Source organism: Lycium barbarum, chromosome 5 (genome assembly GCF_019175385.1).
Source record: "Lycium barbarum isolate Lr01 chromosome 5, ASM1917538v2, whole genome shotgun sequence".
In the NCBI taxonomy this organism is placed as follows: domain Eukaryota; kingdom Viridiplantae; phylum Streptophyta; class Magnoliopsida; order Solanales; family Solanaceae; genus Lycium; species Lycium barbarum.
Genome location: NC_083341.1, coordinates 140,766,740 through 140,782,915, shown reverse-complemented (window position 1 = coordinate 140,782,915; position 16,176 = coordinate 140,766,740). Strand labels below are relative to the sequence as shown.

Here is a 16,176-nt window from a genome sequence, read left to right as displayed (position 1 = left end):
ATCTTTAGTTTATCTGTATGTTTTCACAAAGAATTTAATAAAAGCTATGATAATATGAAATCAATCATGGTGGTACTTGTTAATATTGGTGCTTATGCAAGTACCTTGTATCCTTTAGCTACGGTAATATGAAATCAATAATGGTGTTAATATTGCTTATTGCAAGTATCATGTGGTCCTCTTAATGACATTTTAAGAACCTTAGCTTTCATGCTTGATGTATGCTGCTAGTTGGAGATATTCGAAAGGTAAAATTACAAAATTGCAATTAGTTATTAAAGTAAGAAGTCTTGCCTTTATATAATATGAATTGAATTTCAAGATATGATTTTGAAATCAGACAAAGATAGTGTAGTTAATACAAGAGGAAGTTAATTATATGCCAATTGACCTACCGAAATAAGTTTGATCCCTCGTGAATGCTCAGAATTCTAATCCCAATCATGCATAACGTAATTATAGATCAGATTCATTGTAACTGTTAGACGATATACTTTTCCTTCGTCAATTGTGTAAAAGTTTCAAATTTAATGATTCTAGTTACTCCAAATTGTTTCAGTAAATACTGGAACTATTTATTGTGATCAGGGGGTTCTGGAAAAACAAAGAGTACTTCTTTTGCTAAAAGCAGCTCTCGGAAGCCTCTCAAATTCTAAAAGAGTAAAACAGCAATGTTAAAAACTCAGATCCTTCAAAAAGTTATATTCATCTTAGTTAAACTTAATAGTATACTCTTTAAGAGCTAATAAATCTAACATCTTTCTAATAATGACAAAGCTGGTACCTATATGTGTCTGTCTTTATTTCCAACATATTGATTACCTACTTTGAGTAATGTAATCTCTAATAAGACACATCATTGTCACAAAATCTTGTTTAAATGTAATCAGAGAGTTAAAACAGAAATACATTTCACTCAATTCTCAGATCACAACTGAATTACCTAAATATGGATTTAGGGGGAAGTATCTTTGTCTTCTTTTTCACTACCCTTTGGTTCTATCTCCTATGGACACTCATAAAATTCCTTTATTCAGTATGGTGGATGCCACTTCAAATACAAAATAAAATGATCTCTCAGGGAATCAAAGGGCCCCCTTATAGATTTCCTCATGGGAATACCAAAGATATCTCCCTTATGAGAAGCCAAACTATGGACAAACCCATGGTGGATATTTCTCATGACATTTTCCCAAGAATTCAACCTCATGTTTACTCATGGACAAGGATTTATGGTAAGAAAAATACAGATTAGATTTGATGCACACAATAATTTATGGATTTAAGTTATATCCGGACCATGTCAATATATTTCTTATTATGTCAGTGTAGTTTAATCTGTGATAACATGTAAGTTACTATTCTTATCAAGTTATCTATAATTAGGGATGGAACTAGAGGGGTGCATGGGGGTTCGAACCCCCTTTGCCGAAGAATTACGCTATATATATCAGGTCAATTTTTATTTTTATTTTGTATGTATACATAATAGAAGTTGAATCTCCTTGACTTCTTCGAGTATTTACTTCTATATAATTTGAATCCCTTTGGTGAAAGTCCTGACTCCGCCACTCCCTGTAATTACCTTATAAGTGACCTGATTGTGTAATTGTCGTCAATTTATAGAGCTTAAACTCATCATTTAATTGTTCGTTTGGTGATGACAGGGAGGAATTTCCTCACTTGGCATGGCTCAAAACCGTACTTATTTGTCACTGAACCAGAGCTTATCAAAGAAATATTGGCCAACAAAGAAGATACTTACCCAAAAATGGACATGGAAGGCTATGCTAAGAAACTATTAGGGGAAGCACTTATAACAAATGAAGGTGAAAAATGGGCAAAAGTAAGAAAACTGGCCAACCACACTTTCCATGCCGAAAGCCTGAAAGTAAGACTTCTAGCTTTACAATATCACTATTTCGTCTTTAAGATGATAAACTCTGACCTTAATATGAATGGATGAAATTATGCACAGCGTATGGTACCAGAAATGAGTGAAAGTGTTCAAACAATGCTAGAAAGATGGAAAGAACATGAAGGAAAAGAGTTCGACATGTTCAAGGATTTTGGACTGTTAACAACTGAAGTAATTTCCAGGACAGCATTTGGAAGCAGCTACATGGAAGGCAAACATATCTTCGAGATGGTGGCAAAATTGACTGCAATAACTGTAAAGAACGTTTATACTGTCAGATTTCCTGGAATCAGGTAACCTGCATACTAGGAATCAAGAGATCACAGTAATTGATGGAATTTCTGAAGATAATTGTAGGTCCTTTTTTTAATTTTGCAGTATGCTAATAAGAACAGATGATGAAATTGAAGCAGAGAGACTTGAAAGAGGGATCAAGAGCTCCATTCTCGAGCTAGTAACGAAAAGAGAACAGGTTAAAGATGGAATATTTGAGAATTTTGGAACTGATTACCTAGGGCAACTAATGAAGCTTTTGCACGAGCCAGACACAGACAAGAGTATCACAATAGATCAAATGATCGACGAGGTCAAGGCATTGTTTGGTGCTGGACATCTTACAACTACAAGTTTACTTGGCTGGTCTGTTTTTCTCTTAGCACTTCATCCTGAATGGCAAGAAAAAGCCAGAAAGGAAGTGTTTACATTCTGTGGCCTTAAAAACCCAACTTCTGATGCAATCGCAAGACTGAGAACAGTAAGCAAAGTTCTCAGTAGTGAATTACGTGACCATCTCATCTAAAAGATTAAGCTATTAAAAAGAGTATACTTTTATTTACTTAATAGTCCTTCCATCCCAACTCATGTGGCACCGTTTGACTAGGCACAAAGTTTAAGAAAGAAAGCAACACTCTTGAAAATTTGTGGTCTAAAACAAATCTTAGACATTTGTGTGACTATAAATTATTTCATTACGCGTACAAGGAAAATTCTAAAGTTAAGTTGTTTCTAAAACATTCTTTTGGGAGAAACTGAAAAGGAATGGGTGCCACAAAAATTGGGATGGAGTGAGTAATATCTTCAACACACTCCTTCAAGTGTTGGCTTGATTCCTTTTGATGTACTAAGTGTGTGGAAATTCTTTTAGATAATCCGTGGGTGTGAGACTTGAACTGCCTGCTCTGATACTATATTAAATTGTGTGATCATCTCATCTAAAAGTTTAAACTGTTAGTGAGGACACTTTTATTTATTATATTTTCAACCGTTTCCGTTTTTTTTTCTTCTTGCAGATGAACATGATACTTAATGAATGTATGAGATTGTATCCTCCGGTTATGACAGTGACAAGGAAAGTTGAAAGAGAAGTCAGGCTAGGGAACATGACACTTCCTGCTAACATGACGATTTTCATGCCAATTCTGTCACTGCACCATGATCCTGGAATATGGGGCGAAGATGTTCACGTTTTCAAACCAGAGAGGTTTGCAGAAGGGGTATCTAAAGCAACTAACAACAATGCAGCAGCATTTTTCCCCTTCGGATTGGGACCTCGTACTTGTGTTGGTCTGAATTTCACAACCAACGAAGCAAAGATTGCCCTTTCGATGATTTTGCAGCGTTTTAAGCTCACTCTGTCACCTAATTATGTGCATTATCCATCTGATGTTTTCATTTTAACTCCCAAGGATGGAGTTAAAGTTATCCTTGAATCCATTTAGGTATATCTATGTCTCTAAATAATGTAACAATAAATTAATGTAATGAAAACCAAGCTTCCAAATTCATGAGTTCATTGGGTTCTCAATTTAATATTTGTAAATATTGAGTGGATTTTTTAATATATATACAGGGTTTGGACTAAAATTACTGGATTCGATCGAAACGTAGGTAAGCTTCTAACTCCCCCCCCCCCCCCCCCCCCAACTCCTTTAGCACTCACTTAAATACATTAGTAATTGCTATCTGAGTGAATAGGGATGGATGGAGTAATTAGTTTCTTCATTTTTGCCCATTTTTCGCCTTTAAATGACGAAACCCACCTCCTAAAAGCCTTCGAGATCTATTGCAGGTTGCAGTCCATACTATTAATTGTCTGCATAGTTGCCCTTGTATTATGACAAGAGAAACAGAGACAATACAAGTCAGTTTCTCTTTCTGAGTCAGGTTTTTGTAGGCCATGAGAGCAAATTAAAATTGCACCACTGAAAGAAATTACTATGTGATATTTACCATCAAAGGTTGTGGTGCGGTGGTAGTTCAGGTTCTGGAAATGAAGTCACCTTTGAATAGCACACACTTTACCCCAAAGTAGGAATTTCCGATGGAATCCTTAATTAGTTCGTTATTTTTTCTGAATTCAGATATCGGATATACTTGAGCGTCTATGGTTTTCTAAGGTACTAAAGTTGAGAATATTAAGTCGAATTAGAAGACAAATACTGAAGAATTCAATTCCTAGCACTTTCTATGAAGCTTCCTCCAAATCTATGAATGACAAGGGATGCTTCCTCACACCTAGGAGTCACCTTCCTCTCACCCACCATTGAAGCTTCCTCCAAGCTTCCTCACACCTTCCTCCTAGCTTCCTCCTACCTATTTTTGGTCCTATAAATAGAGAAACTTGTAAAGCTTTCTATCATCAGATATTAGATCATCACAACACAACCAAGAACAGTTGTGTAATATCCTTGAGAGATTTGTGAGATGTCTTTTGAGATTTTTTTTTGTTAGAGCTTGTATGTCTCTTCTTTCTATTCTTGAAAGTAATAGAAGTATTTTTCTCTCATATTTGCTCGATACTTTAATTCCCCCAACAAGTGGTATCAGAGCCTGGTTGAGATTTTGATTTTTTTTTTCTTTTCAGATTTTTTTTCAGAAAAAAAGCTAATGTCTGAAAAATCGTGTTTTTCAATTTTGCTCGGAATTGCAATCTGATTATACCATTGGATTCGTCTCGTCGAGAGGAGCAAACTGGTATTTTCCGGCGACCAACCGGCCACCGGAAGCCACCGCACACGCCACGCACGCGCCGACGGGAAGGCATACACGCCGCACGTGCCAACCAGGGGAGGAAGACGAGTTGCGTCATCACTGACGTCAACAGAACGTCAACGCCACGCCAGCCTGCATCAGCAGTCTGCTGTGCTCCTGCGTCAGCTGCCATGTCAGCTGCCACGTCACCGATCAATTTTGTAATTTTGAAAAAAAAATTGCAGTTTGGTCCCTCAATTTTTTGAAAAATTATACTTTCACCTATAATTTTTAAAAAAATTGTATTTTGACCCCGAAAGTGTCTACTCTACCAATTTCGGCCGTTCTGGACACAACGGTGCTGCCCGTTTTTTGAAATTCTGCTCCGATTTTTCTCAAACAGAAAATTAAAATTATTTAGAAGGTGAAAATGACCATTGACGAGTCAAATTCATCTTCCGGAGCTATGATTATGCTCATGGCTACCAACTACACGCTGTGGAAACCTCAGATGGAATATTTCCTCAGTTGTAAAGACCTTTTTGATCCAATAGAGCTGAAGGGTATTAATCCTGACCCGCCCAAGTCAATAGAGTGGAAGAAAATTAATAGAAAAACTATTGGTCAAATCCGACAATGGATTGACCATAGTGTCTTCCACCACGTTGCACAAGAAACCGATGCTTATGCCCTTTGGAAGAAGTTGGAAGACATGTACCAGGCCAAGACCGCTCGGAATAAGGCCCTTCTGATGAGGCACCTTGTCAATATGAAGCTCAAAAGTGGAACTTCTGTTGCCGAACATACCAGTGAGTTCCAGAGTCTGGTAAATCAATTATCTTGTGTAGAAATGCCACTTGGAGACGAAATGCAATCTCTACTACTTCTTAGTTCCCTTACTGATAGTTGGGAAACACTAGTTGTTACTCTCAGCAACTTAGCCCCAGATGGCAAACTTACCATGTCTGTGGTCAAGGATGCATTGTTCAATGAAGAGGCAAGAAGGAAAGACATGAGCACAGATCAGACTCATGCCCTTGTGACGGAGAATAGAGGAAAATCACAAGGAAAACAACAAAGAAATAGTAGAGGGAAATGGCAAAGTAGAGGCAAAAGTCGGGGGAGATCATCGGATGGTCGGAAACCTTCTTATACCTGCCACCATTGCGGTATAGAGGGTCACATGAAGAAGAATTGCTACAAATGGCTAGAGGAGCGAGGCAAGAGCAGTTCTCAACCGAAGAACAAGGGTGGTGAAGCGCTCATCACAATCTCAGGTGATGTAGCGTACTGTACTACCCATGATGAGACATACCTTCACGTCTCAAGAGAAGACACGAAATGGGTGGTAGATACTGCAGCATCCTACCACGTAACTCCCCACAGGTACTACTTCACAACATACAAAGCTGGAGACTTTGGAGCGGTGAAGATGGGTAGTTCCAGTTTCTCTGGAATAGCCGGAATTGGTGATGTACAAATAAAGACAGGTACCGGGAGCACAATCACTTTGAAGGATGTCAAACATGTGCCAGATATTCTGCTCAATCTCCTGTCAGTGGTATCTCTTGACAAACAAAGGTATGAAAACCATTTTAGCAGAGGCACATGGAAAATGTCAAAGGGCGTTTTTACAATCGCTCGAGGACATGTTTGTGGAACATTGTACAAAACGCATTTGAGAATTTGTACAGACAGCCTCAACATTGCAGATGACGCTTCTCTGGATTTATGGCACCAGAGACTCGGCCACATGAGCGAGAAAGGGTTGACTACCTTGATGAAGAAGAATCTTATCAATGTTTACAAAAACGCTGCACTGTGTCCTTGCAATCATTGTCTATTTGGTAAGCAACACAGAGTCTCATTTAATTTCACTTCAACAAAAATATCAGAGTTGTTAAGTTTGGTACACTCTGATATCTGTGGTCTTATGGAGGTTGAATCACTCGGTGGAAGCAGATATTTTCTGACTTTTATCGATGATGCTTCTCGGAAAGTGTGGGTGTATTTCCTAAAGACGAAGGACCAGGTGTTCGAGTGCTTCAAGTTATTTCACGTCTTGGTAGAACATGAAACAGGAAAGAAGCTGAAATGTCTCTGATATGATAATGGAGGCGAGTATACTTCCAAGGCGTTCGATGCATATTGCAGAGCATATGGCATTCGACATGAGAAGTCAGTACCACGCACCCCTCAGCACAATGGCGTTGCTGAAAGAATGAACCGGACTATCATGGAGCGTGTCCGGAGCATGCTGAACATGGCTAAACTTCCAAAGCCATTTTGGGGAGAAGCAGTCAATACCGCATGTTATCTCATCAACCGATCACCTTCAGTACCACTCAACTTTGAAGTTCCAGAGAGGCTATGGACAGGTAAGGATCCTACATACTCACATCTTAGAGTATTTGGTTGTTCATCATATGCACATGTATCAAAAGAGCTCAGGCAGAAGCTTGATGCGAGAACTATACCATGCATTTTCATTAGCTACGGAAATGAAGAGTTTGGATACAGGTTATGGGATCCTAAGGAGAAAAAAGTGATCTGAACCAGGGACGTTGTGTTTCACGAAAATTTGACAATAGAAGACATTGAAAAATCCACGATGTCTCAGAAGTCAAATGAGGGTGCTCAAGTTTCAAATGAAGCACCAGAATTGTTCTTGAGAAATAATGACGAAGTGCCAGAAGAAAACTCAGAAGAAGATGAGGAGACAGAAGAGAGTGCTGAGCAAGGGGAGCCACAACCCACCTCACCAGAACCATCACACGACACAGATGATGGTAGTTTTTCTCAGATGGTTCCAACTGCTCGTAGATCTGAACGAGGCCATATGCCATCAAAAAGGTACTCATTATCTGAATACCTTTTTCTTACTGAAGATGGAGAACCGGAGAGTTTTCAAGAAGCTATGTCTCATAAGGATAAAGCAAAATGGCTGATAGCAATGCAGGATGAGTTAGAATCTCTACAGAAAAATCAAACTTATGAGATCGTAGAACTTCCTAAAGGGAAGAAGACACTGAGAAACAAATAGGTGTTCACGTTAAAGAAGGATGCAAGCGGACAAGTGGTGAAACACAAAGCTCGGTTGGTTGTCAAAGGGTTCCAGCAGAAGAAAGGAATTGACTTTGATGAGATCTTTGCACCAGTTGTCAAGATGACCTCAATCCGAGTTATACTTGGCTTGGCAGCAATTATGAACTTGGAGCTTGAACAGATGGATGTGAAGACAACATTTCTTCATGGAGATTTGAAAGAAGAAATCTATATGCAGCAGCCAGAAGGTTTTGAGGTTTTAAGTGATAATCTCGTGTGCAAGCTATCTAAAAGCTTGTATGGTTTGAAGCAGGCACCAAGGCAGTGGAATAAGAAGTTTGACTCATGTATGAAGAGTCAAGGCTACAAGAAGACTACTGCGGATGAGTGTGTATACATCAAGATACTTCCAGACGGTACCTTCATTGCTCTTCTACTATATGTAGACGACATGTTGATCGTTGGGAAAGATCAAATGAAGATAAACCAACTGAAGAAATAACTCTCTAAGTCTTTTGATATGAAAGACTTAGGACCGGCTCAACAGATTCTTGGGATGCAGATCACTCGAGACAGGAAGAATTGCAAGTTATGGCTATCTCAAGAGAAGTACATTGAACGGGTACTTGAGAGATTCAACATGAATCATACCAAACCAGTTAGTGTTCCACTTGCGAATCACTTCAAGTTGAGCAAAAGAACATGTCTCACATCCAAGGAAGAGATCGGGGAGATGTCAGCGGTGCCCTATTCTTCAGCAGTTGGAAGTCTGATGTATGCCATGGTATGCACACGGCCAGATATCGCTCATGCAGTGGGTACAGTGAGTCGTTTTCTCTCTAACCCCGGGAAGGAGCATTGGGAGGCAGTCAAATGGATTCTCAGATACTTGAAGGGTACCACGAAGTTATGTCTTTGCTACGGAGGAGCTGATCCAGTCTTGGAAGGCTATACAGATGCTGATATGGCCGGAGATATTGATAGTAGAAAATCTACTTCAGGATATATCTACACTTTTGAAGGGGGAGCTGTTTCTTGGCAATCAAGATTGCAGAAGTGTGTCGCTTTATCTACAACAGAAGCAGAATACATTGCTGCCATTGAAGCTGGTAAAGAAATGTTGTGGCTAAAGCGCTATCTCCAAGAACTTGGGATCCAGCAGAAAGAGTACAAGATACATTGTGACAGTCAGAGTGCTCTAGACTTGAGCAAGAACTCCATGTACCATTCCCGTACAAAACATATTGATGTTAGGTATCACTGGATACGCGAGACAATTGATCAACAACTGTTGAGACTAGTGAAGAGCAACACAAAGGAGAATCCATCAGACATGCTGACAAAAGTGGTGACACGAGATAAACTAGAGCTATGCAGAGACATAGTCGGGATGCTTGTTCTGAATATGCCTGGAGGGGGAGAATTGAAGAATTCAATTTCCAGGACATATCCAGTTACAGGCAAATTGAAGAATTCAATTCCTAGCACTTTCTATGAAGCTTCCTCCAAATCTATGAATGACAAGAGATGCTTCCTCACACTTAGGAGTCACCTTCCTCTCACCCACCATTGAAGCTTCCTCCAAGCTTCCTCACACCTTCCTCCTAGCTTCCTCCTACCTAGTTTTGGTCCTATAAATAGAGAAGCTTGTAAAAATTTCTATCATCAGATATTAGATCATCACAACACAACCAAGAAGAGTTGTGTAATATCCTTGAGAGATTTGTGAGGTGTCTTTTGAGAGTTTTTTTTTGTTAGAGCTTATATGTCTCTTATTTCTATTCTTGAAAGTAATAGAAGTATTTTTCTCTCATATTTGCTCGATACTTTAATTCCCCCAACAAATACTGGCTTTGGCTTCATCAATAGCATTTCAAATTTGCATTAAGATCACCATTCTTGTTTTGTTCTTGATGAGTAGTTGGTGTGGCCCATGAAAGTTTAGGTGTGTGTGAACATTGACTACAATGGATTATTTCATGCCAAAATGCAGTGCAATAATTCCATATTATAAAAACAGATTGAGAGTTAGAAGAGTCAAGACAAAAAGGATATAATGATCTCTCTCTCTCTTTCCTATTACATGAACAAGATTACTAAAACTTAAACATATAATAAAGATTATTTAATTTTATAGTATATGATTGTGTTTTAGATGATTCCTTGGGCCGTATGAAGAAACATGTTTGGTACAGAAAAAAAATTCAGGATGTTGTCTATGCATTCGTGTCAAATCCTTTAAATATTAGTATGCATTTTCGTAGGACCTAACACGAATACATCAACATTTTTAAAGCATCCGAGCAACATTCAAGCAGCTATGCCAAGAGGAGAGCATGGCAACGATGGACACGATTTTCTTATTTGATTGTTCCTAAAGACTAATCATGATGGTAACTGGAGAAAGGGCTCGCGAAGAGCTTCGCGTCCAATATGGAACTGAAGTTTCTACAATTAGTGCATTTAATAATACAACACAAAAGGTTTAAAATAACAATCAAAGCTAACATTTTATTTAAAGTAACAATAGAGGACAATAAGAATAAGAACACACAATCCAAACAGGGTGTTAATGAAACACCAACTAAGTGAAAATTTATTAGTACTAATTATGATACTCGATAATTTTACAGTGGATTAAGCAAGATCTGGACTCCCTGTTTAGGCTGTAGGTTGAGAATCACAGCGGGCGAGTGAGTGTAGTTTGGTGAAAGAGTGAACTTGTAACGTTGCAAGATCATAGCGAGTGCTATTTTGGCTTCCATATTTACAAAATTCATGCCAACACATTTTCGAGGACCAAAGCCGAATGGTAAAAAAGCCATCAACTGGTCCCTTGTTGCTTTAGCCACCCCTTCAGCAAATCTCTCCGGTTTGAAAAGGTGAGCGTCTTCTCCCCATAATTCACAGCTATTCTGAACTGATAAAGGGGGAACATACAATCCAATTCCTTCTGGAATTGTAAGGCCCCCCAATTTTGTGTTTCTGGTCGCTCTTCTTAAAATATAGACCACCGGTGGATAAAGCCTCAGAGTCTCATTTAAAACCATGCCCACCTGCAAAGGCGAATTCAGAATCTAAAGTCAGCGAATGAATATGGGTTATAACTTTTGGGGTGTTAACAAGAAAGGACAAGGGAGGATGTAACCTTCTTTGCCGTTTATATAGGCTACAATGTTTACGTGAGCGGTTAGGATGGAGCAAAGGCAATTCAGAATAAAGTCGGTGGATTCAGAATAAATGTTCAGAAGAAGAGTTTATCATATATGTATGTTTCTTTTTTTCTTTTCTTGCGCATATATATACATAGTTTGTGCAGAAAATTAGTTCAGTTGAACTCATGAAACTCATCCTAGATCCGCCTCTGTTAGTTCATTACTAGTAAAAAAAATAGAAATTAGTGACGGACAAATTTTGTAGCTAAACAGCAAAATCCGTCGCTAATCCTATTTAGCAACGGATTATCAAAAAAGTTTGTTAGCTACGAGCAATTTAATGACGGATTTTGTAGCTAATTCCAGTTTTTTTTTTTTTAGTGATTGTGTATGTGTTAAAGATATGGTCAGCCTAAGAATTATTCGGGGAAAGAAATTCAGGTTCTTACAATGTGTAGTCTTGAAATGCTATCTGTCTTTGGATTTTCTTGGCTGTAGAGTTCACGTACTTCCTTTCTTGCTTTATCTTGCCAATCTGGATGGATTGCTAGGAGAAGAACACTCCAGCTTAGTAGATTGGTGGTTGTTTCATGTGCAGCAAAATAGAATGTTTTACATTCGTCGATGATGTCGTCCACTGAGATTCTTGTTTTCACATCAGCATCATGGTGAGCCTTCAAGAGTGACCCAAGAAAATCACTTCCATAACTCTCTGCTTGTCCTGTTTTGACATTATCTTCTCTTTTCTTTAGCATTAACATGATCGAGTCACTAAGAGCGTCTCGAAGCTTGCCAGATTCTATATCCTCAGATGTCCTGAAAAGTTTCCTACAAAGGCACACAAGTTTAATGATATATAAATGAAGTGTATATTGATGTAAATTAAGAGTTGTGTTTTTAAGTCATACTTGATTCCAGGAATCCTAGTCTTTCCCGAGGCCATATAAATGAGTAGAGATAATTTGTCCAACATTTGGAATATATGCTTCCCCTCCAAGTAGCTGCTTCCGAATGCAGTTCTGGAGATGACCTCCGCGCTCATATTCCTGAAATGTTCATACACTTCAATTTCTTTACCTTCATAAGATTTCCATGTTTTCAACATTGCTTCCGCACTTCCTATCATTGCTGGAATCATTTCCTGTAGGAGTGGCAAAATCAGCTCATGGAAACATGTGTGTGTTGTGTGTGTGTGTGTGGGGGGGTGGGGGGGGGGGGGTGTTGTTTTGACTCGTCTAATTTAGCCTATTTAAAAGTTGAGCTGATTTGAGCTAATATATAGCCCAAATTGTCCCATGAAAAACTTTCTCAAAATATTTTTTAGTTTGATAGGTATATATAACCATAATAAAGATTATTTTTAATTAGTTTTGCTTGTTAAACTAAGCAAATTATAAGAGAAATAAAAAATAAAAACTTGGCAACAGTCGAGCGGGTTGGGTTAGGGCCCATTGTTTAGCCTATTTCAAGTAACCTTTGGATGGGTTAAGGGTCTAACATTTATTAACTCAGTTTATTTTATCTCGCCCAAATTCAGTTCAATCTGCCGATTCAGCACCTCTAATCTTCTAGTCTACCTGGATAACTCTAGGTAATATTAGGCTTTATTTTTAGCTTTTTGAAACTATATCAACTATATCAACTACTACAAGAAGATTTAGGAGTTTCACCTTCAAGCTTTGTCCATGGAAAGCATACTCAGCCACTTTCCGAAGTTTTGACCATTTCTGTCCTTCTGAAAAAGGAAGTCCATTCCCAAATAAATCCACTAAAGGACCATCAAATTCACGCTGAGCTAATGCACCCTCCTTGTTGCTAAGAATTTCTTTTATCAAGTTAACATCAGTTACAACCAATTCTGGCTGAGAACCATGCCAAACAAGAAAAGTTCTTCCTGATACATAAATTCAGAAGTCGGTTAGATATTAAACAGCGACCAGATTTAGGATTTTAAGAAGATGAGTGCACTATTACCTTTAAAATAGGCATTCAGTTTGATTATTACTTTATCCAATTTCAAGTGAAGAACCTTTTATTATACATTTGATTTGGCCAAGTGAGATACTTTTTATGGTTACGATTTTCTGGCGGAAAATATCCCAGTACTAATTCCGCTAAACTTGAACAAAATCAGAAAAAAAAAGTCAAGAAAAAACCAGAAATTAATAAAGATTTTTGTCCGAAAAGAACCTTTCGAGAAATTAAAGAAAACCAACATCGTCATTAATTAAGCTAACAACTCGCAATAGCTCAAACCAAGTCCACAAATAAAAAAAAATAAAAAAACAAAACAAAAAAGTTTGCGAAAAAGAAAAAAGATTGATAAAGAAATTAGGAAAAGGTGTATGACCTTTAATTCATTCATAGAGATTGTTGGGAATCAAACCCATTACCTAATATGCGATGGTGCACACAACCACCAATGCACCAAGCTACTTCTCTAAACATAACATAGCAGGGTAATGTTTGGGAATAAAATAGACCCGCAAAAATAATATTCACGGTATTAGTGATAAACGCGGAACACTAACTTATGGTTAAATCAGCAAGAATAAAATGCAGCAATAATGACACCAAGATTTTACGTGGAAACCCTTCTGAATAAGGGAAAAACCACGGCCAAGAGGAGCAGCTGATATCACTATAGTAAGGAATTTTACACTGTGTAGTCACGAGTATAAATACTCCAAAGACCACTACACACTCAAAAAGAAAAACACTCTTTTGATTTTTCCCACCTTACTACAATATCACTCACACTCTATTTTTCTTCACAGACTATTTTCTTACAGTCTATGGAATACCTCACTTTGCTCTCACTCAGATGTATTGTCTGAGATTTTGGTGTGCCAATAAACTGAAAGAGAGCTCCCTATTTATAGGGATGGAGTGTGCAATTTTTCCTCTTGCATTAATTGGCCTGTGCCAATTCTTCAACCTTGCATTTAATTTGGCCGGTGCCAAATTCAAATAATGGGGCTGGTCAAAGTGATTTTGTCAAAAGAAATAAAATATTCCTTTCTTAAAATATGGGATGGTGCCATTGTCAAATAATGGGGCTGGACCCCACAGGTAATACATAATCTAGAGAGGGAAACATGAATTCACGTGAACCATACCCCTCCACGCTGATCCACCATCAATATTAGGCAACAACAACAACATACCCAGTATAGCTCACAAGTGGGGTCTGGGGAGGGTGAGTGTATGCAGATCTTATCTCTATCTTGAGAGGTAGAGAGCCTGTTTCCGATAGACCCTGAGCTCAAGAAAAGCAACTCCAAACAAGCAGAAAAAAAAAAATAACGGAAGTGAAGAAGTCATATCAAAGCATATGAAAAAAGGAACAGTAACTACAAGAAGTAATTTTACAAAAAACAATAGATAATAACAAACATCAAAGGACAAGAAACTACATGAGTAGTAATAAAAGAAAGGAAATAATTACCATATAGCTTCATCCATAAGTGGAACTGAGGCTGCAATCTTGAGAACATGTCATGTGTGAGCTCCATAGGAGCAGTACTAGATTTCATTACTATGTCTCTAATTTCTGTGTCATTCCCATTAGGAAACTTGTAAGGTGAACCTCTGATCCCTTGTGATTTCATCATATGTTGTAAGGAAATTGGATACCACCATGATTTGTACAAATACCTTGCAAGAAATATCAGTAGTAGGCCAAGAAAAACTAAGAAGAATGTTATCATTATTGCTTAATGTCTTCTTGGATCAGTGAGAATATAATGTCAATTTAAAGCTGGTAGGGTGAAAATAAATACTTTTGGTTGTTTTGAAACTGTTGAATTCTCTTGACATAAGATGAGATTTTAATGTAGTAGTAAAAGGTGTTCATAAACTGTCTTAAGTGTACACTCTAGTATTTTTCTGAATCACTTTATATGAGTTTCTACAAAAGATAAGGATGTACACTCATTTAATTAATTAAATTGCCCCTGTTGTGCATGTTCTCACCCACTATGCTGATCTAGTATAAAACAAGATGATCAATTAAACTAATATATGTCATGGTTCGTTGGCCTTTATTGAAATCACATGGAGCTAAACCTTATATTAGAATTATAACGGAATCTCTTCCAAGACAGAGACAAAACATTCCTCTTTTACCAATGTGAATTATGGAGGGACGTCCCTCGACAACAAAGCTTTACCTATGGGTTTTAGATTCTAGAAAAAGAAAGTTATCGAGTTATTATTTATACATATTAAGTGAATTTTTTTAACACAAATAAAAAGTATGCGTCAAAGATACTAAACTCTGTCGAACCCATAAGCGGAATTCTAGCTCCGGTCCTATCCATGACATGCACGCAGTAGAGCACGAAAAGGAGATGGGCCTAATTAATTAAACGGTCTATGATGTGCATGTTTTTAACCTGGTCTGCTGATCAAGTATAAAACAAACCGACAGATTAAACTAATACTCCCTCCGGATAAAAAAGAGTGTCCACTTAGCCATTTGCACACCCCTTAAAAAATACTAATTCCTAGAAAGAAATAGGCAATTTGACTAAACTTCCCCTAATTAAATAGAAATTGGGATTTGATCGCATAGCACTTAATAGGGGCAAATTTGAAAAAATAAGGTTAATACTTTCTTGATTTGATAAGTGAACACTCTTTTTTATCCGGAGGGAGTATGTCATTATTAGTACTAATATGTCATTATTAGCTAGCCTTGGCTCATTAAATCACATGGAGCTAAACCTTAACTATTCTATCCATATATACCTGCATTCTGATATTTCACAAACAAAAAGCCACTTTGTATGAAGGTCGTTAGGTTTTTTTCTATATCTATTTTTGCTCGACTCCTCTTTTATTCGAGGTACAAGAGTCCAATGGTTCACTTATTACATAATCTCTTTTCTTTACATTTTCTTTTTGTCCAATTTTCTAACAATTTTCTGTCAGAGACAAATATGAAAATATTTACCAAGAACAAGTGAACTAGAAAACAATTTATTAGGTAAACGTTGTGTCGTGGCAACAAGCTGTTAGTGTTATGATTTTAATGATGATAAACTATTTTTATGTAGGTACAATACTCAAAGGAACCTAAAGATG

General features: G+C 37.6%; 2 protein-coding genes across 2 annotated transcripts; one reads left to right on the top strand and one right to left on the bottom strand.

Annotated features, from left to right (window-relative positions):
- The first annotated feature begins 949 nt into the window (after positions 1-949).
- On the top strand, positions 950-3,650 carry LOC132642849 (cytochrome P450 CYP749A22-like). The gene is made up of 5 exons (XM_060359875.1): positions 950-1,235; positions 1,668-1,891; positions 1,979-2,211; positions 2,297-2,672; positions 3,208-3,650. Exons 1-5 carry the CDS (start codon positions 950-952, stop codon positions 3,634-3,636), a joined length of 1,548 nt encoding a protein of 515 aa, XP_060215858.1. The 3' UTR covers positions 3,637-3,650.
- A 6,802-nt stretch (positions 3,651-10,452) lies between these two features.
- LOC132642848 (cytochrome P450 CYP749A22-like) lies at positions 10,453-14,886 on the bottom strand. Its single transcript, XM_060359873.1, has 5 exons — positions 14,537-14,886; positions 12,759-12,982; positions 11,997-12,229; positions 11,538-11,916; positions 10,453-10,989 (listed from the first exon to the last, which is right to left on the bottom strand). The coding sequence occupies exons 1-5, from the start codon at positions 14,796-14,798 to the stop codon at positions 10,561-10,563; spliced, it is 1,527 nt and encodes a 508-aa protein (XP_060215856.1). The 5' UTR covers positions 14,799-14,886; the 3' UTR covers positions 10,453-10,560.
- Positions 14,887-16,176: the final 1,290 nt, after the last annotated feature.